This window comes from Aphelocoma coerulescens, chromosome 6, assembly GCF_041296385.1.
Source record: "Aphelocoma coerulescens isolate FSJ_1873_10779 chromosome 6, UR_Acoe_1.0, whole genome shotgun sequence".
Taxonomy (NCBI): Eukaryota; Metazoa; Chordata; class Aves; order Passeriformes; family Corvidae; genus Aphelocoma; species Aphelocoma coerulescens.
Window position 1 is genome coordinate 26810510 of NC_091020.1, and position 27655 is coordinate 26838164.

A 27655-nucleotide genomic window follows, 5' to 3' on the forward strand; every position below is an offset into this window, starting at 1 on the left:
TTTGCATTCATTAAATTTCATTTACATTCCATTTAACCAGATGTATAGTATGGCTTTACTCCACGAGGGAACACGAGGGAGGGACCCAGACCCCCATGCAGAGCAGCAGTTGTGTGAGTGGTTGGTGCTGGGGCTCTGGGAGCTGGGTGTGCTGGAGATGGGCTTGGCAAAGGAGTTCAGTGCTTCAGGTTTGGCTGTAATCATAGGGTACCTCTAGGCTGCTTATCACAGGAGTAAACACTGCTGCAGCTCAGGGAGGAAAGCCAGCGTGCACCAGGTTAGAGGAGCCGGAAAAACTGGCACAGGCTGAGCTGTGTGTGGGGACCGCCCTGCTGTCAGCCGAGTCACTAAATCCAGCCCAGCTACCCTCACCTTCAGTGCAAGAGAGCAGGTTATTATAACTTTGGCTAATTCCCCGTACTTCTTACTGAGCCTATTTCTTTTTGTCTTAACATAGAAGCCCCCTCCCCCTTGTTCTCTTTCACGGCATTGACAAACACTTTTTGTGCCTCTTATCTTCTCCCCGCCAGCCTTCACTCACTGGCGGTTTTTTTGTGGCCAGCTCCACCCTTTTCCACTTAGGGCACCCACTGTTTGTATCTGAACTCCAGTCTTGAAAGAGCCTGTTAGGAGCTGTGTTGGCTGTTTCGGTGAAGGTCTTCCTCTCACAGGCAGCTGTGTTTACAGCACAGGAATCAAAATTAACGTCTCTTCGCTCTTGAGGACAAAATACCAGTTAAGTTTTGAAACTTTCCTTCAGTGGTGGAGATTTGACTTAGAGGCTCCGTGTGGGCACGTTTAGATAAGTGGAGTTATACCCTTTTCTGAAATGGATTTAAGATATTAGAAACTGATCAAAATGGGCAAAAGTGAAAATGGGTGAATGGGTTTCTTGTATTATTCAACAGCTTTTAATCTAACAGCAGTGCTGCTATGAAAGGTAGGGGCCTCACATATCTTTTTGAGCTACTTTTCTGTAGAATGACATGAAACTGTTTGGTCATTACTGTAATTAGTCCTAACGTACTTTTAATGAGCACATGCTTTCTCCTCTTAAAGGTTTGCAATGGTGTGGAGTATTTGTAGATGACTTGCATACCATTATTATTTGCTTATGATTTTATTTCTAGTTCTTTTGAGTTGGATACATGTAGAAATCAGTGGTCAACAAATAAGAAACAGCACAGATAGTCAAAATACTTATAAGCCTGTGTACTTCTTAACATCCTCAGAGAGCTGCCTAGCAAGATGAAGCGATTAATACCAAGCTTTTTAGCAACATCATTGTTCTGCACTATATGTGTGTGTATCCATGTAACATAGGTTATTCTAGCAAGTTGATTATTCTAGTTCTTCCTGTATATGTTGACTGAAAAATACTAGTTGTCAACTGGTACATGAAAATGTTGCTTTGATTCTTAAAAGCCCAAATTTACACTGTTAACTCACACTTAGACTGTACTTCTGAAAGAAAATGGAAGTAAATGAGTCAGAACTGAGCTTGTTAACTTCACTTTTGAGTTTCAGAGAACTGTTGCAGGTCTAAGTTGAAAGATTTTTCCATCTAAACTGTCTGAGTCTATGATGTGTATTTGGAAGATGATTGCAAATAGTTCTGGAGAAGTAATTTTATGATATTAGAAAGACCTTGACCTAATCATTCTACTAAAGACTCCATCAAGAAAAGCTGTGTCTGTTCTGCAGGCTGTGCAGTACCATGTAAGGCCGCTAAAAAGCTGACTACAGTTTTGGGAAGAGTGGTGTTCTGGAAACAGTTTTAGGAACAGGCTGAGCTGCCCTGTTCGTTTTTACTGGTGAGTTGTGGGGAAATTCATGTCTCAGAGCAAGGTGGTAGAGTGGCGCTCAGAAGGTGGGTGAGGTGGAAGCAGAGCTGCAGCCTGCATTCTGCCAAAGTCAGGCTACTCACATAGGTGTTTGCTGCTGCCAGGTGAATAAAAGCCCTACTCAGCATCCTCCCAGTTGTGCATCTTGTCTGAAATGTTACTGTACCTCCTTTCCAGTAGCTGTCATGGGCCCAGTGTTCATACCATGGAATGTTTCCTATGCAAACTGTCAGTCTGATGCTTGAAGTGCTGTTCCAGCACAAACAAGGGGGGACACAGGTGCTTGGCTGGGCAGGTGAGGTCCCTGAAGGCAGAAGGATGCTTGTGCAAACAGGAAATGATTCCCAGCTGTGGAGGGATGGATTATCCAGGCTACGTCCTGGCTGTGTGCAGGCACCGCAGGTGTCTGAGTCCAGCTGTGTTGGCAGGATCATGGGCAGCCATGAAGTGCTGTGCTGCTCACTTTGGGACTTGTACCCACCCCAGTGTAAGAAGTCACTGCTCTTAGTGTCTCATGTCTAAAGTCGGAGTGGTTTCAAACAAACAAAACAATGCACATGTACCCAGGGAGCCTGCTAAACTTTCCCTTGATTGAGCAATGCTGAGCATACAGCTGAATAACATGATTTTTCATTCATCTGACGGTAGAGTTTTCCCTTTGTCAGCATTTTCTTGTCAAATACTACATCTGAAATTACCAGTGACCTTTCCACTTGAAAAATATCTGCTTTGTGCCAGAGCAGCACACTTGTCATCTCTTTGAAAACATCTCTCTCCAGCGTGACTTGCTTGTATGACTTTTGCTTGATCACTTGTGGGCAGTGTAATGCCACACATATATAAGCATATTACAAACTCACAAATCAAAGCAAAACCAAACCACTTGGTCTCCAGGCTCTACTCAGGTTTTCAGATGCAGGCTCCTCCTGCTGAATGGGTCAGACCCCAGAATCAGAGCCCTGCAAGGTAGTGGTTTTACAGAAATCAGTCTGGCACAGTGAAATAAATATCCAATAAATATAATTCATTAAATGGCTCTTATTAAAGGTAAATTGTTGACTGCAAGAAGGTGGTGCCCTTCATAGGAGCCCACTGGGACTACCAGAAATGGAAGAAGGTTGTATTAACACATGTGGGATGTTTATCTAAGGATATACAGTTCCAAGTTTTAAAGGTGTGTAGCAGTGAATGAAATGTATTGAAATATTCACAGATATCCATGAGACAGGCTGAAGGCTGCTAAAAAACATCATTATACTCTGGCATGTGGATAAATTGCATACTTGATTTTTGCACTTCATCCATATTCTCGCCTGCTTTACAGTTCATCCCAAACCTCCACATTTGCCACTTTACTGGCTCTCACCTATCTTCTCTCATTTCTAAAACTATTTTTAAGGGAATCTGCTTGTTTGGTTTAACAAAATTGTTGATACAACACTAAATCCTCATTTATAGCAGTCTCAGCAAATGTGTAACATACTACTGTTAGCATCAAGGTGCAAAACTAAGCTCAGAAGAATGAAAATAACATGACCAAAAAGCAGAAGAATTAAAAATACAGTAGGCAATAAACTAAAAAAATCTTTCTGTCAAAAATTTCCCAAAATATATTATATTACCTTTTTATCTGCTATGGAAGTAACATTACTTGTACAGGTTAAAAAAAAATGCCAGAAGTCTGAATATGACTAATAAGAGTTTACTGTTAATGTTTTTGCAGATCTTTTTAATAGTCCTTGTTGAATTGAAGGAGGAATAATTTGATATAATACAGATAACTGGGCAGCCTGTTCCAGTGCTCTTCTACCCTTGATCTAAAGTTCTTCCTCATGTTGAGGTGGAGCTTCATGTATTTCAGTTTATGGCCATTTCTCCCTGTCCTCCACTTCTTTTCTCCCAATTAGGTTCTTTCCTCACTCGATTCCATGTTTTTCCTTTCCTTTTCCTCATCTGCTCCTTTCTCCTGCTGCGTAGACCTTACAAACAGCAGCCACTAAAGAGAAAAATCTGACTTTGCCTGTGCATCTTCAGGCTGGTGAGAAGTTGTTCAGCTGTTTGGGGGATGCCATGTGAATATTCTGGTCTACACTGAGATATCTGTGCGACAGATCCATGCAGAGTCAGTCAGTGGGAAATTTTGGAGGCTTTACTTATGGAAATCTGGCGAGTCTTAGGTACAGACATGATCCTGAAAAAATTATTCTAAGGAGAGCACAGATATCTGAAAAGTTGGTAATTAGTAGTTATGGAGGCTCAACTGTCCAGCTGAGGAGGCTGTACCAAGTAGAGTCTTGAGGATGTTTTGGGGGTGGGGGGTAGGGGGGGGTCAGTAGCAGTCTGTCTTACTAATCAAAACCTGTTGTCGAGCAGACTCAAGAGATTGGTGAATTTTGCCCAACAGAGTGGGTGTTTTGAAGGACTGAATTAAAATTCAGTGAAGAAATTACATTTGTCATACAGAACTGTTTTCTTTCTTTAATTGAGAGCAAGTGCTCTGCTAAGGAAGGCAAACTGAAAGGAGCGATTACTTACAGGGAATAGTCTAGAGTTATATTAGGAGCCAGCTGTGTGATAAAGACACCAAATGTCTTTTTGGAATGAGTGTTCACAATCCACCTCAGCTTGTGTTGTGTGCAGCTTCGGGTACTGCTAGTTTTGGGAAAAGCTGCAAGATGCCGCCAAGAAGAAATGAGAGGGGTAGAAAATGTAACCTATAATGGAAGTTTGAAGGAACAGAATTTACTTAGTCTGGAAATGTCAGGACTGCAGTGATCCTAGGACAGGGGTTTGTTGTAGATAGGGAATAATCTGTTTATCATCTCAAAGGAACAGGCTTTGTCCACAGTCCATAGTATATGAAATTTGATACTATGAAAATTTTTTTGTGATATATTCTGCAAGAGTTTATCTCTTGGGCGTGCAGTCACTTTATTCAGAAAAAGAAGGAAGGGTTTTTTCCCTCTGGGGAAGGAAAGAAATAGAGAGGAGATAGCATTCCTTCTACTTTTTGCATGTCTGGGATATTACTTGAGCATGGATGAGCTCCAGTTTTCCAGTTGTTTGTAACTTTATCAAGTTTGAATGGGTTTTCAGAGGGATTACATTATAAAAAAAATATCCAGCACAGAAAGCAACACATCCTGATTGAATTTCAAGTACCTCTTCCAAAATACAGACAACACTTCAATTATTGATAAAAATGGGTTTTATCATTTAAAAAAAAATACATTTTATCTTGTCATGTACTGGGAAATAGTAAATCCTCTGTGACCAAACTCCTGCTTTCTGCCCCCCAAATTGCCAGTACCTAGTGTACAAAGTTTAGGCTGGATGATGAAGTCTGGCAAAGTTAAAACAGCTAGAAACAAAGTCTAAGGGGAAGTTTCATGTAACGTTAATAAGAGGCAAAACTGCCAGCCCCACCTATAATAGAAATAAGATTATCAAGGCCAGGTTTCCTTGATGATTCTCAAATGTTTCTACAGGCTTTTAGAGAAGATCTGGAATGCCTTATTCAAGAACAGATGAAGAAGGGCAATAACCCTACTGGACTGCTTGCATTACAGCAGATTGCTGAATACATTACAGCAAGCACTTTTACAGGTTTTTCCACATCTTCACTCAGTAAGTGAATTATACATTTAACTGCTCTTTTTTTTCTTTTTTTTTTTTTTATTGTTACCAGGGCTTAGCCATGGTGGGATCTCCTCTTTCCTTGAATAAAAATTCTGTCAGTGCTTGCTTCAGCTGTGAAGTAGTGCAGATGGTAGCCTTAACTTGCCTTTTTAGGCTTCTTTCTCTCAAATTCTTTGATTTGTATAATGATATCCAGAATGGTTGGAATCCTCAAACTCAGTTATTCTATAATTTGTTAATGGAAGTTTAACTGACATAGGGAACAAAATGTTGTGCCCTGTTACTATTAGGAGTTTAACATGAATATAAATGGAGATGTGAAATACATTGCCATTTAGTTTCTTTATTTTTCTACTCTTGCATATGAATTGTTACTAAAAAAAAAAAACTACCCTGAGCTGGGGAGAATACCCTGGCAAACTGAATCATCAGATAAGCAGCTCCCACATTTAAGAACAGCTTCTAGTCTGCACTCTACTTGTAAAGATGTCTCCAGGATCTCGCCGTTAACACCCAAGTTCTTCTTTCCAAGTCATGAAGCACTGAGATGTTCAAGTCAATTTAAGTTCTGTGGGTGGACATTATATGGGAGCTTACAAGCCTGAAGTACAGTGGCAGCTGTCAGCATTCATCATCTTTGGAGATTTGGTCCCAAAATGGTACTTCAGGGTTTATTTAACAAAACAAGTGGAAGAGAACAGAGAGCCCAAATAACCCCATGTTCATGTCTGTGGTTGGTTACTGGGACTGCATCCTGCTGTTGTCTCTGCTGCATTTGCCAGAGACAGTGGGCACTGATCTCAAACTGCACACTCCTATTGTTGAAAACCAAAATTACTTTTACCTGTTTCGGTCTTAACTTTCCCTCTAAACAAAGGTTGTGAGCTGTCAAAAAGCTATCATTCATTCATGAAGGGGAGAAGGGTATGTTTGTGTAGTCACAAGTCAAAGAGAGAAATTGATCTTTGTGATTTCTCTGTTAAGAGGGGATTCCTTCTGTCTAAGGGTTTGAGAACTCTTGCACTAATCCTAATTTCTTCATTAGGACTGAAGTGCTGAGACTGAGATGTCTCTTCAGATTAGTTTTGCTGGTGTCAGAATTCCACAAGGAATGTCTTATCCTGTAAGAAAAAAATCTCAAAGTAACATGTAAAAATACTTCATTAATGACAGATGTCTTAAAGCACAGTTCCAGTCCTATATAGGATATTGATTCAGGAGAGAGTTCAGGGAAATATTTTATCCAGTTTAATAAATGCTGGTACTGCTTTGCTAACAATTTAAGTACATTCCATCTGGAACATCATGGCATAGCTGGAAATATATTTAATTGTCTAACTGTCCATTGTCTATTTTTGTCTGTTTTTCAGGCCATGGAATGATTACACCCATCAATGACCTACCTGGGGTAGATACCTCCTCGTTTGTTAAGGGAGAAAAACTTACTCGTTGCAAGTTAGCCAGTTTATATAGGTTGGCTGACTTGTTTGGGTGGGCACATTTGCCAAATGCCTATATCACAGTAAGTATTTTAGACAAAAAAAAAAAAATTTAGAATTTCACTCATTCATTCAAATTATTTTTCCTCCTGAATAATGTAAATTAGATCAGTAATCCATTTCCTATCTCCTTTGCAGGTAAGAGTAAGCAAAGAACATGACCACATTCTAATCATTCCAAGAGGGCTCTCCTTTTCTGAAGCTTCAGCTTCTAATTTGGTACGTGATTCACCTGCTGTAGTAACCACCAAGACTCAAGCTGTTTTCTAAAATACTTTTGTGGCTGCTAAAATGGACTTCTGTAATTATGCTGTTGTTGGGATTTTTTTAATATTTACCCACTAGATGAAAAGCTGATTGACTGCTCAGATAATAGCACCCTTTGTTGTCAGTATTTCTTCCTGGGTTTAGCTTTACTTTCTGTTTCTTTGTCCTCAGCTTCAGTGTGGAGCAGCAAAGTTTTGTTTTCCTGTCTGATGAAGCTCATCAGTAGCCTCAGTGTAGCAGCAGCCTTTTATAACCTGGCAGTGTGGTAATACATGTGAAATTACTCTGTAGGAGTAGTGTTATCAGAATCAGCTCTTACCTTTAAAAGTGAGGAGATAAAGTCGAATAATCTTCCCCAGGCCCAACAAGTGAGCTGGGTGAAGTTACAAGCTGGTATTTAGGCAGTGGTAGCTGCTAAATCACACATCTTTTGGTGCAGAACCTGCCATATGCTCTTCATGTCAGTGCATATCTGTAAAGAAACTGCCTCGAGGTGAAAGGGGTACCAGAATGAGATTGATAGTTTTACATAGCAAACACAGAAGCAAAATGAGATATGACCCTGCCGTAGTTTGTTGTTGATCCAGAAATTACTATTTTAATGTTCTCACAAATCTGAAAATTCCTTGTGCATTGAATGCTCTTACTGGAAATTTCTCAGAGTCTGAATTATCTTTGCATTAAAAATGTAGGAAATGTTAATGAAATGCATTTTTAAAAGTCAGCTAGACTGAAGTAGAATATATGTTGTATCAGAGTCTTATTCTTACTTCTTCCATGGCTGAATTTCCAACAACTGTCGAGGGCTTGTACAGCAGGGTGGTTTATTGACACACAGATTCATGGCTGCTCTCCTACTTTTTTTCATGCTCTGAGCCCTCAATATGTGTGGGGAAATTTGGTGCTGAATAAGAAAGGAAGGGTATTTCCTAGATAACTGAAGTTGTCTCAAAACTTTTGAGTATCGTGTGTTTCTTTGCCTTTTTCAGGTTAAAGTGAACATCCTAGGAGATGTAGTGGACCAGGGAAGCACAGCTCTCAGTATTGACAGTGTAGGCTTCAGCCCACACGTGGCCATCTACTCCACACGCCCCGATGTCAGATGTGTCATACACATACACACCCCTGCCACAGCTGCTGTAAGTCTTCCTTCTGGCACCGACTGAAAGAAAACAGCTTTACCTTATGAACATAGGGCATATTTCTGCTCACAGCAGTTTCATTTTTGTTTTAATGTCGACTCTGCACTGGTAAATAAAAGTGTGAGGTTATCAAAAAGAAAGAGAGAGGGCCGAGCCACCACAGTGGAATGGGATCAGAATAAACCAATGCTCAGAGATTGTTATACTCAAGTTGAGGCGGTTGTAAAGCAAATAGTTTACAGAGGCTTCATTTATTGCATCCTAGATAATATAATGTGCTGTATAAATCATCATCATTTGCATTATGCAGCTCCATTTTTAAGTGGTTTAATTAGTAGCTACACTTAGTTTGAATTTACCTCACTATTTAAATGTTATAGTTAACATAAACTTTAAATGGTCTGTATAGTAAATGTAAGGAGGCCTGAAAGAATTGGTTTGAAATAACTAAATTCTTATTATTTTATCTAGAAATGCATATATACATATGCATTCCTTGCCTACAGACAAAATTAAAAGAAATGATTAATTTCTTTTTTACTATCTTTTTGAAGTCGTAAGTGTGGGAAAGAAGAACAAACCATTAAGTAAGATGAGAATTAAACACGGATAAAATTCGCAAAAATTAACTTAGTTGGAAAAAATTGTCTTTTGCTGTAGTGAATCTGTCCCTAGGTTGACTAGCAGCACCTCTGTCACCCTATTGCAAATTAGACTGGTATGGGGGAGATTGTTTCTAAGCTTTCATTACAGAGTTTGCCTCTCTTCAAGCAAAGATAACTAGTGCACCCTGCAAGGCTTGGGTGGTTGGGATGTAAGTTTTAAGAGTTTCAAATTTCCTAGTTACCAGCATTTCATTTTCATGAAACAGGTTTCTTCTATGAAGTGTGGCATCCTTCCCATATCACAAGAGGCTCTGATTCTGGGAGATGTTGCTTATTACGACTACCAGGGATCTCTTGATGAACAGGAAGAGAGAATTCAGCTTCAAAAAGTTCTTGGACCCAGTTGCAAGGTATTCAGCCTCATTCGTGCTCTTCATAAACAATTTTCATGTCCTGCTCCAGTTTCTACCATTTAACATTAGTGTCTTCATTTACTAGGTACTAGTCTTGAGAAACCATGGTGTGGTAGCACTAGGAGAGACACTGGAAGAAGCATTCCACTATATTTTCAATGTGCAACTGGCCTGTGAAACTCAGGTGAGAGAGAATTTATCTGTTTAGTTTCAAACACCTGTGCTGCAGAGTTACAGATTACATCCCAGATGGGAAGATCTCTAACATTACACAATTTTGGGGTTGTGGAATCTAGTAATCCTGTTTACCAGGTCAAAGTCAGAAAGACTGGAATAATCAGGGAATCAGCAAGGGAATGGCACAAATACTCATTCTAGGAACACTGACACAGTCTCCGTGGTGTTACGCTCTGAAGGGTACAGAAGGTTTTGTTCCATGCTGTGCAGAGTGAGCCTCATGCAGGGAATCTGTCAGATGATACATTTGCTGGTACTCACTGCATGAGGAAGTGTGATTTAAGATCTCTTGAGAGCCAGCTCCTTTATTGAAGCTGAATGTTGTGACAAGAAAAGAAGCGTTTCTCTGTGATCACAGATTTGTGAAACCAAATTAAAAGGAGGTCTTTAGAGCAATGGTAGAGGGTGGCATATTTAAAAATAACTTGAATCACAAATTCAGTTGTTTCCATTTTGTCTAACCTTAGGTACCTAGTTAGGTATCCAGATGTTACCTATAGCCTGTGAAAAGAGACCACCGAAAGTGTTCTCACCTTTCATAACTTTTAAGCCCATCTCCAGAAACTTTGTCACTTTGTGCTTGTTCCCCAGTGATCCTGTCCTCCCAAAGAGGCATTTGGATGTGCAAATGACAGGCTCCCACTCCTTTCCTTCCTTGCCCTGCCCTGCCATTTATTTTGAGTTCAGTTACTATTTCATTTTGAAACAGCTAGAAAAATGAAAAATTTTTAATCTTGTGATGCAGAAAGATTTTTTTAAGGTACTCTGAAATCAAGTGTTTGAATCTACTCCTTTTAAAGTGCAGTTATTAGTAGATGGTATAATGCTTTCTGTAACAGTCACTTGCTGTGTATTTTAATACATTTTTTTGGACAGTAGAAAACTAGCCTGAGAAATAACTGCAGCATGTATTTAAGCAAGCTTCTGCTGCAAATTCAGAAAAGCAGAGAATACAAAAGCCTTTTCACAAATCAGATGTCCTCCATGATGTCTGCAGGTTCATGCACTAGCTGGAGCAGGTGGGATAGACAATCTCCTACTACTGGATCTGCAGAAGTTCAAGCCTTCCACACACGCCGTGGCAGCAATGGGAGGAGGTGGAGTTAATATGGCTTCACAACAAAAATGGAAAGTTGGGGAGCAAGAATTTGAAGCTCTCATGAGGATGCTGGACAACCTGGTGAGAGCATGTTGATGGTGGTATCCATATAGTCCTGTAAACTTTTGAGTGTAGGAGTAACTTCTGTCAAAGCAAAGTTTTTTTCTGGTTTCTCTGTGAGTTCTAAAATGAAGACAGAGTAAATGTAAGAGGTAGAAAATCTCTTCATTATGTGAAGTGTAATTTGTCATACTGTTTCTGACAGCAGTATTCTTAGTAAGAATTTATCATGCTTTGAGCTTCAATTTTGTCCCACCATCTTACAAATGTATAGTAGTTTAATAGTAAGAAGTTTTATTTTGTATGTTTAAACATTCTTTTCTTATTTTCCTCCTCCACAGGGATACAGAACTGGCTATGCCTATAGGCAACCATTAGTCAGAGAAAAACCCAGACATAAGAGTGATGTCGAGATCCCAGCCACTGTGACTGCCTTTTCCTTTGAAGATGATACAGTCCCACTTTCCCCCCTGAAATTCCTTGCACAGAGGCAACAGAGAGAGAAGACAAGATGGCTGAACTCTCCAAACACATACTTGAAAGTTAATGTGCCTGAGGAGTCCTGGAATGGGGAAGCCAGTCCCAGGACTAAGATCACGGTAGGTTGATACGTTGGGCAGTCACTTAGATTTTGCCCTACTTGAAAGTAAGTTATGCCCAGTTTATATGAGGAAATCTTAAACAGGATTAGCAAATAAGTTTATTGAGCTAATTAAAACAGGCTTTTCTGGGACTTAATGACATTGGTACTGAGGGTCTCCTTTGTTTGGGGAGAGAGGGGTTGACTGCAAGAGTAACAGTTTATGATAAAATTTAACCATGATTTTGCAGTTCTAACCATCTCTTCTTATTCCTGAAGTTGAGAACAGTTTTTCTACCAGATCATCTTGTGCTATTAGTTATCCACCAAATATAGTAAGGTTTTAAGTCACCCGTGGGTTGTTCTTTTTTTACATGAGGGAGACACAAGCTCTAATTCATCTCTAGCTGCCCCTTTTCTATTTGTGAGCTTACTGAAAACAGCTTTCAAAAGGTCTGTTCATGCTACAGGCTTTCAATGATGATAAAGATTTTCCCCCTCCTGCAGCTCAGCAGGATGCTTACACTTAGTTTCCAGCCTGCAGAGAGGTGGCCCTCGTGGGACTACCAAGAGCGTGTTACTGCTCTTCAGCTACTCCCAGTCACACAGTACAGCTCTAAAAGCATCAGCTCCTCCTGCTGGCAGGCTGGCAGGTTTCTAAACTTGAGTTTGGGAAAAACACCCTCAGAACCCTGCTTGAGAAGGGAAAAATCTAGTCAATGTGTGGCCAGCAGAGGTGGAAGTCGACTGCATGAACAAGGGCTCTGGATCTACATGCCAGTTACTAGAAAGTTTTCTAAATACAGCATCATTGGCACACAGCTAACACTGCATTTTTCAGGAATGTATGTCAATGTTTACAAAAAGTAATCTTGTTCAAGGCAACTTAAATCCTCTTGGGAAAACACACAAACATGTAAGGGGTTGAGATTATTTTTTAGGTGTCATGTGGAATTGAGAATAAAGTCAGAAAGTCCTTTCTTGATACCTCTTCTTTAACAGAAAGACACCACAGAGAATTGCTCATTTCCAATAATACTGGGTTTTTTAACATCTTTCTTTTTTTTTTCCCCCCCTTTAAGTGGATGAAAGCTGATGACTCCTCCAAGACTAGTGGAGGGACGCCAATCAAAATTGAAGATCCAAACCAATTTGTTCCCCTAAACACAAACCCAAGTGAAGTGTTGGAAAAGAGAAATAAGGTAAAAGAAGTGTAATAAACTGAAAATTCTAACATTTCCAAATAAAATTGTGTTCAAGTAATGATTCAGCAGAGCAGTAAAATAACATTTTCAAATGTTTTGATTTCATTAAGAAGGTTCTTACACTATATGTGATTTTTGGCATCAAAAACATGTATTTAAATGTGTGATATATATAAAGTCTGTAGATACATATGCAGTATTTATATATTTAAATTTTGAGTGCAATAGTCTGATGAAGGATGAGTATTAACTCTGGAAATAATAGATTGGAAATGGTAGTCCCTGTTATTTAGCATTTTATTTAGTAGGTAGTTAGGTGTCAACATGAACCGAATTGCTGTGCGTCATCTGCAGCATGATTCAATCTCAGACTCTAATCTTGCTCTGTTCTGTTTTAATTTGCCTAGTGCTTGTTAAACTGGAATTTCTAATGGCAGTAAAGAAAAGAAAATGAGAGATTATTGTTGGACCTCTCTGTAAACAGAAATATCTCTCTGCTTTTCCCTTCCAGCATGAAAGACACTGATTATCAGACTGACCAAATATTCCACCCTCAGCATAACTATATTAACAGATATTCAGGACTTTTTTCATTTGGTTGCATATTTTTTTTCTTTCTTGGAAAGCACTATATCAGTGTCCTTGGGGACTGAAGTGGAGTTAGAAGGAGTAACTCCCTTCCTCAGAACTGGAAAGGCACCCTCTAATCATCTAGAGATTAATACATGTCCCAGGCAATGATTTTTAAATTCATGCATGTCACTGGCTCATAGAGTTTATTCCTAAGTTTCTGCTGTAGGATTTCTTTTATATGATCTCTATTGATATTTATATCTGATCTGTCAATCTCTTAAGCACTGACAATTAGAAGCTAGGGCTGTTAGTTTGAGGAAAAAATAAACTATTCACAGAAGGAAAAACTTCACCAACCTTTGTGATCACAGAGTTTTCTCCAATAGCTGATGTGTGAGGTGGAGAGGAGAGGTTCAGGAACTATTCCTGGGAGCTTATTTCTAAATGTTGGCTTACATGAAGTGCAGGAATTGGGACTAGGGTGAACATTTGGGAATACTGAAATAGCTAAACAACATATGCTGTGTATTTTGAGGTGGAAGAAGAGTTCTTAATTTTTAGGTGCAGCAGCATACAGCTTGATCCTCCAGCCACTCGCTGCTGCCTGTGTTAGTGGCTTTGCAAAGCTGATGGGCACAGGATTTATTAAAGAGAAATATCTCTTTCTAACCTGGTTTATTTTCTCTCTATAGATAAGGGAGCAAAACCGATATGACCTAAAGACAGCAGGACCTCAGTCTCAGCTGCTCGCAGGGATTGTTGTGGATAAAAAGCCGAGTTCAGTGAGTACAACATAATTAACTAATTTACAGCTGTTCAGGTTATTTGGCTGCCTGTTTTTCAAATGTCAGCTTGGGCCATTTTCATTCTAAGTGTCTTGTTAGAACTGATTATTTTGATGCCAGTTTTAGAGCTGTGATACATCTTATTCATGTTTCATTTTAAAGGTTTAAAATGTTAGTTTCAAATTGAGATATGCATGTTAAGTCTGCTTCCATTAATATTAATGAAGTAGGATCCTTGTGTAAGATCATTTAAGTGAGAGAGGAAGAACTTTAGAATGCATGGGCCAAAAATAGCCTTCATTAGCCTGTGGAAGTGATGCTTAAGGTAACAATTGAGTCCCAGAAATAGCTGAGTTTAAAAGGTGGGATGTGACCATGTAGAAGACAGCTTTCATTAGAAACAGGCTTATTATTGGGAGAGAGGGTTGCCAGTTTCTTACCTGCCCATATTAACCTTTGCTTGAATAGAATATACTTCCAAACAGTATAGGTATCCCTAATAAGGTTATCCAAGAAATTTTGATGAATTGGAATTGGAATTCTATACGTCTAGGAGTTTCCAGCTAGCCAACAGTTAGTACATCGGTGTTTTAATTCTGTATTCCCTGCCAAAACTTTGTCAACAAACTTTGGCTTAAAAAAAAAAAGATACATTAGCCCTGCACGTTTTGCTTGTTGCTTCTTATTCTTTAACTGTTAAATTCTGTGGCTTTCCCTTTCCCAGCCAATGCAGTTTGATGACGAGCACGCGCCGCCGGCACCGCCCAACCCGTTCAGCCACCTCACCGAAAAGGAACTGGAGGAGTACAAGAAAACCATTGAGCGCAAGCAGCAGGGGTTGGAAGGTCAGCGGTGTGGATTGAATTGTTGGGGTTCACATGTTAATAATAAGCTTGAAAATATCTACTGTAAAAGTTGCGTGCATGTTAATTATTAGTGTATACTGTTGGCAGCTAGTTTAGAACAAATCATTCCTTGAGGTGGTAGAATTCTTTTGTGAAATGGGGTTTGTTCTTTTACTTTAGTTAGTGCTGAAATTAAAGCAATGAAAGGTTTGCACAGAAATGGGGTTGACAAAAACACAAGTTAACATGATGAATTTTTGTGTCAGAATATAGAATAACTGAAGGTGGGAGAGTCCATGAAGGTCATCTTAATCCAACTCCTCCTCAGAGATGATGCTAAAGTTAGATCAAGTTGCTCAAGTCTGTGCCCACCCAAGCGAAAGTTTACTGAGATGTTTGGCCCTGGCTTCTTTAATTTTACTTCTGTTCTCCCAGTGTGCAAGTCTCATCTACTTTCACTTTTCACATCTTCTTCCAAAACTACTATTCCATAGAGACTTGCTAATTCAGGGTTTTAATTTTAACAGTAGCACTTACTGTGAATTCTTCTTCACTAATGCTGTGTAATAGAACAACTTTGCCATATGTCACACTCAGGACATCGTGTAATAGCTTATTGTACCGGCAGACTGTGATTTAGGGCTAGATAAAACCATGTGGCATGCTACTTGGAATGCAACCTTGCCACCTTTGTTAATGCTTTCTGATAAAGAACTAATATATACTGATTTTTAGCAGATAAAACAAGTAAACCCCTATTTCTTTAGCGTTTCAACTGTGTATTGTAACTTTGTGCTGTTGTGAGCATGAGCAACACGAAGCTGTAGCAGAGCTGTAAATCTTGTAGCACCGGCACTGACACTCTTGCTTGATTTTCACTTTTGCTTGGCTACTAACTCACATCTTGTCCTGCAGATGCTGAACAGGAGTTATTCTCAGATGACGGTTCATCTGTATCACAAATTCAGTCACAAACTCAATCCCCGCAAAATGTCCCAGAAAGATTAGAAGGTATTCCATGCAATTTCTGTACAATGCCAAGGGCTCCAATAACCCAAGTTCTCCACTCTTCTGCTGCACTTTTACACTTGCATGAAGTCAACTGAATCAAAAGGAGCCCTCTCCTTCGAAGTTTGGGTGGTACTCTGTCCAGAAAACAATATTTCCCAATTTTTTTCTAATACCTAATTCTCACAACCAGAAAACAACTAAGGGCATGCTGAAACCTAGATATTAACCAGGTGGAGCAAATAGATATTATACTTCTATTATACTGAAAATGTTAAGATTAGTTTTTTTGCTTAAGACTTCTCCAGAAGTCTAAGTAGGCATTTTAAAAGGCAGGTTCTCCAATGCCTTCTGTATGGAATGGCTGTGTTTTTGTAAAACAGTCTCTTGCAGTAAAGTGTAATTCTGACTGTGCTTGAGACTATGTGTGCTGTGTAGACTGTATTTGTACATACTCTATACAGCTTGAGCTGTGCATGCACTTGGCAGAGATAGAGTTTTAGCTCATTTTCCTTTAATGACATTTTCACTGTGTTGTCTGTTTACAGCAACTAAGAGTGTGGATAAAAGGGGAAAAAAACACATCTAAGCACTTCGGGTTTCATTCTTTGGATCACAGTCCAGACTCGCAGGCTTTGTCTCAATACTGGGGTTTTTTGCATGAGAGTCTACATAAATAATTGCAAAATCATTTGCTCTTTCAGAAAATCATGAGGATTTCTACACCCAGAATGCCAACCTCATATCTGTGGAGATGCCAGTTGTGGTGGTGAACGGGAAGGAAGATGCCCACGACGTGGAAGAAGATCTCACCAAGAGGGTCAGTCAGTTAACCATGAGTACTGTGGAGAGCGTAGAGATTACCATTAAAGGCTCTGAAAAGATAGAAGAGGCCCTGTCCCCTGAAGGGTCACCTTCCAAATCCCCTTCAAAGAAGAAGAAGAAATTCCGCACCCCATCCTTCCTGAAAAAGAGTAAAAAGAAGGAGAAGGTGGAAGCGTAAGTGCAGTTCTGTTGTGAGGAGACATTGCACATTTTAAACGTTTAAGTTCACCATTAACAGCGTAGTGTTAGGGGTGTGCAGTAACTGGACTTTTAACCTAAACAAGTAGAAACTGGAAGAGGTTTTGCTTTAAAGAAACCAAACAAAGAGACAAAAAAAACCTTTCATGTTAATTGCAAATTAATTCATCTCTCACTTAGCTGTGTCCAAAATTGCTATGAGGGTTGGAAACATTGATTAGTTTCATGTAGAACTACACTGGCAGGTGCTCAATTACCATCATAGCAAGGTCAAATACCATCACAGTATGCAGCAGCAAGTTCTGCTTGGAGTATTTTGCAGACCTTAAAATTTTCAGTACAGTTAAAGTCTTTATTAAAGTTACTGTTGAGTGATCATATGACTTTTTAAAACTGCTGTCTCATTTGGAAACCAGATCATACATTTTTGTATTGTGGTTTTTGACCATATATTTTATGTTTCTGTACCCCTGTTTGAGTGGGTGCATATTAACAGCACACCTTTACATCTTTTTTAAGATTAGCTCATATAGAAATATTATACACTGGCACATAATACTAGGGGAGAAACTGTGTAAGAGAAAGTTTATTTGGAATTATACAAAATGTCTAAAGAATTCCATTATTCAATAACTTTTTTGCCAAATATTTCATTTTAGTGAAATATAATTTTTGAAGACTTCTTTTTTATTCTATCAGTTGGGGCGGGGGAAACCCTTATTTTTCAAGAAGGGGGATTTTATACACTTAACATTGATAATTTAGTTTAACTGGCAAAACAAAAAGAAGATTTTATATGTTCAAATGTTTGTATACCATTCAGTATAAAGGTATTATAAGCATGTGAACCAAGCATTTCATAGTTAGAGTGTATTTAAGAATGCTTGGTTTAGAGTATACTTAAATATAATTCAGGAATCCAGGGACTTCAAAATCAAAGGATAAAAGCATATAAAATTGAACTGGATTCATGTTTAAAAATTACTTGTGGGTTGTTCTTTTTATCTCTCATGGTATTGCTAATGAATGAAGAAAAATAATCTCTTAACATAACCAAATGAAGGAAACAAAAATGTTAAAAGGGAAAGTGAAATAGTAGGGAAATAGGAGGAGACAAAGAAAGTAAAAGTTTGGTGATTATTTTTTTTAAATATATGATACGGATTGCGGGATATTTTTATTAAATCAGCAGAGTGACATTTCCATATTAGATGTTTTAAATAATTTGTATGGATTCATGCAGAGTGCAACACTTTGGGTTTTTTCTTGAGTTTCATTCATATTGTAAAAGAGTCTCGTGAATCTGTGTTGTCCTTTGGATGAACCCAGAGCAAATCAGAGCCTAGTGCCATGGGTAAGGGTGGTACTGCCACTTACTCATTTTTACTTGTATTGTCATTTTAGTACTTTTACTGTATTGTAAATACAAACTAAACATAGAAATTAACATAGGGGTTTCTTCGCTGTGTCAAATGTCTGTAAATCAGTCATCACAATAGGAAGTACATCTTTAAGATCCATGTGATTCCCAAATTACCGGTTGAAATATTATACAATATATAATTGTTAAATATGGCTGGAGAGTGGTTTGGCATGCAAAAATGTTGATTATAGCATGTTCGGGGGCTGGTTAGCTTTGACCGTGTAAGTGTGATAATGCAATGTTGGAATGGATCCTGGAAACAATTTTCTAGCTGTCACTAAATACTGGAATCAGTGTTTTTAATCATAGTGGAAACTTTCAGTTGCTTACTTTGTTTTTTATGTTCTACATTATTTGTGTTGTATTACAACATATGTAGAAACAGTAACCTGTGAACTACGCTTTTCATAACTTTTTTAAAAATATATCTAAATGAATGCAATGTGCATAAATATTTTTTAAAATGCAACCGTGAACTATTTGCACCTTTTGCTAATGCCTCTATTTACTTGCTTTGGCATAAAGAATGAGCCAGCCAACTCTTGTGTCCTGTGGAAAATATATAAATGTTATCTGAAATTGCTCATAGATGTAATGCTAATTAATGTTAAATCACAAATAAACAGTATTTTAAATAGATGGATTTCATATAGCAGCCTTTTGTTTATACACTTACATCTCTCGCTTGTAGAGAAGACGGTTTGATTATGCACGTTGCTTCTCAAGAATTTATTCTGGAGAGAGCTTCTTGCTTGGGCTTATCCTGAGAGCTCAGCAAGAAAATAACCTGATCTTGCTGTTGAACAGCTTTTGTCTCTGTCGCAGATGCTGGAAAGGAAAGTGGACATGCCTGTGGAAAAAGCCAGGGCACTGCCAGGCAGTTGTTCTGAGCCCAGGCAGGTCTGTGCTTCCCCATCGTGGGCTGCCTCCTGCTCTGCAGCACCATGGGATCATGGGTGACAGCTCGAGGGACTGGGGTGGTTTTAGGGCTGAGTAAGTACGAGCAAGGAAATAGCTCGCAGAAATTACCTTTTTTTGTTTAATTATTATTAATAGCACAAAGGTTTTCCTATAGGGAAAGCTTAATGCAAAGTTATTTGAAGACATCTGTGTCATGCCCTGCCAACATATGGTATATGCTGGAGCCTCTGAGGCTGCAGAAGTTGCAGTGTTTTGTTTTTGTAGCTGTATCAACTCAGTAAAATGTCTTTGAGGACTGCACAAATGTTTATTTTCCTTGTCCTACCACAAATCAGCCTTTCGTTTCTGTTTACAAGAAAGTCAAAATTCGGCTCTCTGAGTCTGGTGACAGTTTGATGAACTTGGTTCCCATGTGGAAGGATAATTTCGGTTTAGCATTTAAAATAAATCTTGACCAAGATTTTAGTAATTTTCTGACTATCATTTGTCTCCAGAAACATCTACAGTCTGCTTCGTGCTGCACTAACGTGAAAGTAGACACTGTATCAACACGGAGGAGCATCCACTGTAAGGCCAAGGGCATAGATAATTTCTGTCTTTAAGCTCTCTTTATTCCCAAGAGTCTACAAACCACATCAGACCCTTCATTTCCACTTAAATCTTACTCTTTCACAGTGTCACTCGAAGGATCCGAGATTCTGCAAACCAAAGCATGGAAATAAAGTAGATGTTTCTAACAGGCATAATAAACGTTAAAACTTTAGTTTTGGGAAGTAGGAGCCCTTGGAAAGATGAGCTTCGAAATTGATCATTAACATGATAAGAAATAATTATTGTCATTAGGCTGCTTAACCCAAGAGAGAGCAATACAGAGAAGCAATGTTTGCTATGAGGAATTGTATGCAAGCTACCACCCAAGAACATTAAAAAGGAAAAGGATTTGTAAAGCTGTACACCCAGGTGATCACCTGCTGTAGTCTTACAGACTTCCAGCTGTTCTGGAGATGAGTGTTACATAGCAAACCAGACCTAGCAGAATTTGCAAAATGAGGTGTATCAGGCTTTAGATGCCACAAGGAGACAGAAAAATGTCATGGTTAGGGCTGTAATGGCATTTTGACTAGTATTTTCCTGCCTTGCCAGTTGAGTCCACGGCACACTGTTGAGCATGTGGCATAAATTGTTGTTCTCTCTGGTGCAACTAGTTGAGGATTTTCTATTCTGTAGATACCCAGTTTGCAAAACTGTTGAGTTTTCACTATTTCAGCCCATGGAAACTTCTCAAACAGGATGTTCTGCAAAGTGGCCAAGGACAGTGAGAAAGGGCTGCAATGTCCCACGCTGTGCACATGGGTTTGATGGAAACTTCTGACATGGGCACCGATGTTCTCTCTCTTCCCTTCTGCAAACTGGCAGGGAAGCGCATCCCCTCGCCCACGGGGTCGCTGCGTGGGTTGGTGTTTGTTCTTGCAAAGACCCAGGGTGTTAAAAGAGGTGCAGGGCTCTGAAAGGCACTGATTAGCAGCTGCCTGGCCGTGTGTGTGTGGGCAGCTGGAGCGTGGCCAGCCGGGCCGTGGGCGTTGCCGTGGGCACGGCTCCCGTGGCGCGAGCAGAGTGCTGGGAACACCGGGAAGGCATTCAGTGGTGATGGGCACTTCTGGCATGTTGGCTGTCACCCAGCCTGCAAGAACTGCTCTGTCAGAGACTTGCAGCTTGGCCAAACTTGCACAGACTCTTAGGGGAATAGTAGAAGGCCCATCCTCACTACAAAGATTGCTCAGCACTTTGCCACAGTTTCTAATCTCAGTTTCAAAGCCAGCAGTAATTTAGGTTTCTGAGAGAATACAATACGAGAAAACTTGTATTTTTGTACAGCCTTGTCCTTTGGAAGTGTTGGGGTACAATAGCTGTACTTTTTACGTGTGCCAGCAGTACAGGCAGACACACACACAAACAGTTTCCACTGCAGCACACAGCATGGGCAGCTTCAGTCAAGTTTGATCAACTTAAAAGCAAACAAAACAAAGCCTGACGATGAGAACTAGAGGGCGAACAAGAGTTCACACTGAAATTGTGGTTGAGAGTCCCAAAGTCTAACAGAGCATCTGAGAGATGAAAACTCAAGCGGCCTTTAGGTGGCATCAGACCCTCGCGTTTGCTGCCTTCGTTCCCCGCAGCCGCAAAGCCGCTAACCAAGCGCTTTCAAAGAAGGTATTTTTGGTGTAGATTTTGTGGGCTTTATTCCAGTTCCAGTGCAGAGAGATGAAAGCAGACATCTGGCTGCCGGACTCATTTTCTATATTGATTCATTTCAAAATCCAGCAATGGAGCAGGCTTTGTCAGGGAGGCAAGGCTCCTCCTCTCTCCTCCATCCTTTTGCAACAAGCTAAAAATGTTGGTGAAGTTTTTTTGCACTTTTTAACTCAGTCCACTGAGCAAAATAATATCCGTATGTTCAATATTTTCTCTCTGTCAGCCTTACCCACAGGCCAGAGACTTCTCAGTGTTTCTGGATGGTGGGGCAGAAGTCACAGGAGACCCCAGTGGAAGACCACTGGTGCCAAAGGATCATCCTGCACCTTTCTGTCTCACCTGCTTCCATGTCATGAATTCCAGATGCATTTCCTTTCACAATTGCAGCAGTAGCTCAACACGACTGCGTATCTCTGGATACTGCTGGAGCTTTTGCAAATTTTCAATTTGCAAATGTTATTTGTAAAAACAAAACTTGTGCCCTGGGTTATCAGGATGATGAGTAGTTGAACTCTGTAAGGAACAGCTGAAATTCTGTCGGTGACGTGGTCCTGGGCATGGTCCTGGCCGCTCCCAGCCGTGGCTGACACTGCCAGCTGGTGCTGGATTTGACCTTCGGCATGTCAGCTGCTGGCTGCTCTCTGACCTCCCAGGCATGGCACTCATCCCTCTCCTCCCAAAGGTACAGAAAGTTCAAACATCGATTAAAGTGAGGTGCTTAACTTAATGGCCTGGCTTTTCTCAAAGGGCTCAGCACTTTGCCATGGCAGGGAGAGCTGCAGAAGAGCAAGTTGTGTAGCCCTTGGCTTGATGCAGTGAGAGCCAAATAATCCCTGAACTGCAGGGAAAAAAGCAGCCCCCAACATCAGCATTTTGACCAGCTGTGCTTGAAGACCTTGCAGGGACTGAGTTTCTCAGTGAACATCCTATCAGCCCAGGCCTTTCCCTCTCCTCCATGCCCCCGTGGGGATGGAAAAAGAAAGGTTGCTGCAGATGGCTGATTTTCTGTGTCCAGGGTGTTGAGAACAACTAACTGACCCTTAATAAACATGCCATGTTGGAGGTCTCTGAGTGTTAATGGCAGTGTGGGGACCTGCCTTGGCGTGTCTCACAAGCTGGCACTTGGCTGATGTGTACCCAGGCAGGTGCTGAGCTGGGGCCTCAGAGGTGCTCCAGAGGACCAAAGCCACCTCATCTCCTGAGTTGTACCTTTGCTGGGTGCCAAAAAGGACCTACAGAAATCTCTGAACACACTGCAGCAGCTGCAGTTTATACACAGTGCTTTGCCCTTGGATGCTGGACACTTTCAGCCCCAATCCTCCGTTAGATGGATGGACAAGACAGAAGTTGGCTATTAAATCCACTCAGCAGAAGGGGAATGTGGGACAATAACTCTCTTCCCCAAACAGGAACTACCAATTTCTTATTCCAGTGAGTATAAGCATCCTCCCCTTTCTAGCAGGCAGAGGCACAGTGTTTTCAATACTTACTCTTTCCATCTGGCTAGACAGCTCTCTCAAACACCAATACCTATAATTACATATATTATGTATATTTGTATATACATATTACACATGCTAATTATATCTACAGAGGCATTAAAATGTTTACCCTGCTTGACTTCAGTTTTATTTTAAAGTTGGCAACATCCAACCAACCTTAGGAATATGCTGTATAAATAATGAGAATTTATTTAGATTTATTCAACAGTGTTTACGACTAATAAGTAACCACATCCATTCAAGTCCTGATCTCCTGGCTGGAATGTCACTTACATGTGATCATTCACCTTCAGCTGGAGCAGCTGGTTCTTCCTGGATTTATTTAATGGGGCCAACTTCACAAATGACCTGGAAGAGGCGCATTGGGCAGAATTTTCTCTGCCACTGTCTATCTAATGGGAGAATATTTGGGTATTGGAGTAGTTTTCTTATAACCAGATATTTTGGGCTGTCTTACTCCATTTGGCTTGATTTCTGCCTTTCCAGTTGCTTTATGGTTCTAGAGATGCCCCAAATGCCCTCTTGGGGTGAGGGTGAAGGCGCTGTGTCAGTGTTACCCGTTCCCTCCTGCCAGCACCAGGATGTCTGGGGTACCAGCTGCTCACTGGGGCTACTGGGCCTCTTATGGATATCTCAAGAAATAGCAGTGTCCTGTCCCTTCACTGAAAATGAGCTTTGTGCAGATGAGGGGTGGCAGGGGAGTTGGGCTCGATGATCCTCGTGGGTCCCTTCCAACTCATGCTGTTCAATAACTCTGATGATTTTCTTACACTGGACATTTTAAGTTTGAAAGCAAAGTACACATTGCTTTTGCTTTCAGTCTCTTCCTCCAGTTTAAACCTCATGAGTGCTGCTGTGAACATGAGACGATGCTGCACAGGGAGCAGTTTGGCTGGAGAAACCTCTCCCTCTGTGAAAATAATCTCATCTGAGAGGTTATTTTCAGCCTGTGGAGGATTCATGTGAGCTGGTCAAAGGCTCCCCTGGGGGCTTCCCAACAGCACCTCCAGCCTCCCTGAACCCCACTTCAGCATGGCACAGCTCACTGAGACTCATTGTGTGCTGCCAATGCCTTTTCAGGTGGGTTTTGTGAAACCACGTGCATTTCATCAACCTGTAAGATCAGGATTCAGCCTTTGCTCCTGATGCACACCCAGTGCTGCCCCTAAAGCAGAGGAGGGCTGCTGCCCCTGCCTAGTCCTACTCTCATTTAGATCTTATCAAGGCTGTCAATACCACTGATTTACTGGACACTTGGAAAAAGCAGGTTTGCTCTGAGAAATCAGTATGATGAGAAAACCAGTGGTGAGTGGGAACACAGTGCCGGGCTCCCTCAGCATCTGTACAAGTGCCTTCTGCTCCACACACGACACAGCACCTGCCTCTCCAGAGCCCTGGACATCCCACAGAGGGCACAAAAGCCATGCAGGATCCCTGTGCAGTGCCAAGGGCGCCGAGCCCGTGGCAGACACGGGCTCACACAGTGTCATCTCCATGGGTCAGTGCATTCAGTGGCTCTTTGCAGCAGCAAGGTCACGAAATGCACTGGTGTTTTAACATGAAATTGTGATCTTGAGCATCTTTAGTGCTTTGATTTGTTCCTAATCAAATGAGGAGATTCTCTGAGAGGCAGCTCCAAGCACTTCTCCTACTTGGCTGGGCGGGGAACTGATGCTCCTCACTGAGAGATCTCTGTGCCCAAATAGGGGCTTGAAGGCAAAGCTGCAAATTACCCCTGTGGGATAATCCCAGCTTTGGCAGTTTTTGAGAGAGAAAAAGTGGTTCTTACCATAAATAAATAACTTTGTACAGAAGTCTGAGATCTGCAATAGAGCTGTCGAGGATGACGGAGACTCATCCACTCTGCAATTCCCACTGGGGCACCGTCCATGCTGACCCTCCAGCATGTGTGGTGCAGCCCTGGACACCCCCAGCTGCACTGGGATGGCTGGAGAAGGGTCAGAGCAGCAGCTGCTGTGCCCAGCTCCCATCACTGTCACCTCTTGGCTGTTACAGACTCCAAAGCCAAAGTTAAGCTGCTGTAGGAGCAGTGCTGGGCACACTGCCCTCCTCCCTGAGCTGGTCTGGGGCACAAGCAGGCAGAAGAAGCCAGAACCAACCTGGTTTTAGGCAGGCTCTAAAAGGACAAATTCTTCAAGTCCCTGGGTCAGCAGCAAGCTTTTTCCCTGCCAATGAACCACAAAGGCAGCTCTGCCTGCCCTAATGCCTAGGTCTCCATAGCCCACAAGTGTCTTACTATTTGGAAAATTCAGATTAAAAAGGGCATATTCCCATAAGAAGAGAAGATCTGGCATGCAGGAAGCATTCCCCAGTGTTAGCCTGTGCCCACCATATGGATTAAATAGCTTTTGGTGCACAAAGTTAGACAGGCTCTTTGAGCAACACCAGTGCACGTGTGCAAGTGCCATTTTTGGCAGCTGCCTCTAATTTGATAGATGCAGTTACTAATTGATTTTAGGATTTAGACAACATGATTCCTCCAATCCTAAAGGAATGACAGCACCTCTTAGCTCCTGTGTTAACCGAAATGCCGTGGCCAGGGGCTGGGATGGCTATTTCCATGCTCCAGCTCCAGCAGCAGGAAGGATGCTCCTCCCTGCCAGCCAGTGGCTGTTGGAGAGCCAGATAGAGTGATGGCCAGTGCTGCACTTGGGGCAACAGGGATAATGTCAAGTTACTGATGGCTCCCTTCCTCCCATTACTCCCCTGCTGGTACAGTGTCTGCTTGCTGTCTCTGTGAGTTACCTTACCAGTCTCGTTAATGCCATGTGCCACTCCAGTTCATCCATCTGCAGCTGTCAGAGCATTTAACATGGCAAGGGAGAAAAGGAGCTTGTTTAAAACATCACCTAGGCAGAGAGGTGAAGGGCCCCTGGGCTGGGAGCAGAGCGAACAGGAGCTGCTCCAACAGCACTGCCACACCTCTGCCCATTCCTGCCTTCAGCCCAACACTTGGGAAACAACACCAGGGTACAGCTTGCCACTGGCCATGGCTCACCTGCACTGTCCCTGCAGACAAGACAAAAGTCACTAGAAGTGAGGATGTGCAGTGAGTTACCAGCAGCTCCCGGGCAGCCGATGAGCAGGCGAGGTTTGCTGTTGCATCACCTGCTCCAAAGCATGCTCAGGGCCACTGCTGCACAGGAACAGGACCTGCCCCCAAACCTGCCCACTGATGGATGCTCCTGAACACCCCAGGGAGAAACATGCACTGTGGGTGCTGTGCAGCCCTCTGCCATTGCCAGCATAGAGACTGCTGTGGTGGAGCTTTGGGGGAAGCCAGGAAACATCTCGTGCCTTCCTGCCAAGGATACAGCTCTGCACATTCTGGAGACCCCCTGACCCCCTGGGCTGAGCACTTGGCCAGGGCTCTCCAGCCAGCCCATGCTACTGTGCCGGGGGCTGACAGACCTGGACTCCTCTTCCCTCTCTGGGTGGGATAAAAGCCACCCACCCTATTGTTCACAGCCATCCTCTCAAAGTTTATAAATAAACCCCATTTCCCTGCTGTCTTTGTGCTTTTCCATTTTGACGCACCCTTGATTTCCTCCTGTTCCAGAGGCTTTCAAACAAACAGCTCCTTTTTTTGTTGTTGGTTTGCTTCCTCCAGGCCGTGTCTGAGCAGGCGCCGGTGGCGGTGCCTGTGCCTGGGCGCACGTCGGGTGCCAGGTGCCAGGATGCCGAGCGCCGGGACGGGGTTATCTGACAGTTTCCCGTAAATCACCCCATTTTGTAGGTGTGGGTGTTAATGTGCAACTTGGTGACAAAGCAGCTGGTTTTATTGCATGTGCAGAATGTTAGCAGTGGGAGGAGGATGCTGAGAAGTCTGGGGATGGGATGTGGGAGCCTGGTGCTGTCCCAAACAAGTCTTCCCTCTACAGGGTGAGGCAGAGCAGTCAGCCTCCTGCAAATCCAAGCATGAAGTGGGTGATCCACAGGATTCACTGCTGCCCAGACAGGATCACACATCCACTGTCCTAAAAATACTGGGGTGTTCGAAACAAGGTGATTCCCTAATTAATTTTAATGGTGACAATTTCTAAGCATTTTAAAGCTCACTTCTTGCTGGCGATTTGCAGCTCTTTAACAGCAATTCTGATGAACAGCATATTTGGGGTAAATATTTAAGGAAGACTAAAATCCACCCATGACATATGTAACTGCCCTTCTCTCTGTAGCAATATTGGGAATTGCTCATGTTATACATGGCTGTATTAGACGTGGTCATAAACGCAGGTCTGTGCCCTGGGCCAGCGCAAGGCAGGGCGTGTTTTGCTTTTTCAGCACTTCCATTGCAAGGGCAGGCTAATTTTTAACTCTCTCCTTCTAATATTTATAACATCTGGGTGAAATATGTCCACTGACCAGAGCCTGGGGTACAAGGAGAGCTGGAGAGGGCAGGGATGCAGGGTGAGATGTGGGTATGAATGAAGCTTTCCCTTTTTTGTTCCTTTTTTGGCTACTTCTGCCGAAACCAATCTCCTGAGAAACTCTGAGGACTAGCATAGGTGTTATGACAACCCTTCTGCCTCCTAAGTTAAAAAACCTGTTGGGTTTTTGATATCCAGCTGGGTCATTCCCGAGCAGGAGCAAAGTTGTTATCTCCACTATATGTGCTCACGCTACTAAGGTTAAAAAATAGGAGAGAGAGAAATCTTAAAATATCGTGATACCTGAAGAAGAAATTCGGGAAGAAGAAAAGAAAAGCCAG

At 41.7% G+C, this 27655-nt stretch overlaps 1 protein-coding gene across 5 annotated transcripts in view; it reads left to right on the plus strand.

The window, feature by feature from the left end:
• The window catches only part of ADD3 (adducin 3), a 93757-nt gene extending 74871 nt beyond the window's left edge, over nt 1-18886 (plus strand). For 4 of the 5 annotated variants that reach the window (XM_069019985.1, XM_069019984.1, XM_069019986.1 and 1 more), the window contains 13 exons: nt 5333-5471; nt 6854-7005; nt 7121-7201; nt 8239-8388; nt 9263-9406; nt 9495-9593; nt 10644-10826; nt 11147-11404; nt 12468-12587; nt 13856-13945; nt 14673-14793; nt 15709-15804; nt 16506-18886. In XM_069019985.1, the coding sequence (XP_068876086.1) occupies nt 5333-5471; nt 6854-7005; nt 7121-7201; nt 8239-8388; nt 9263-9406; nt 9495-9593; nt 10644-10826; nt 11147-11404; nt 12468-12587; nt 13856-13945; nt 14673-14793; nt 15709-15804; nt 16506-16804 (1932 nt within the window). In that variant the 3' untranslated portion in view covers nt 16805-18886. The remainder of the gene's footprint in view (nt 1-5332; nt 5472-6853; nt 7006-7120; nt 7202-8238; nt 8389-9262; nt 9407-9494; nt 9594-10643; nt 10827-11146; nt 11405-12467; nt 12588-13855; nt 13946-14672; nt 14794-15708; nt 15805-16505) is intronic. The other variant, XM_069019988.1, reaches the window with a different exon arrangement.
• Nucleotides 18887-27655: the final 8769 nt, after the last annotated feature.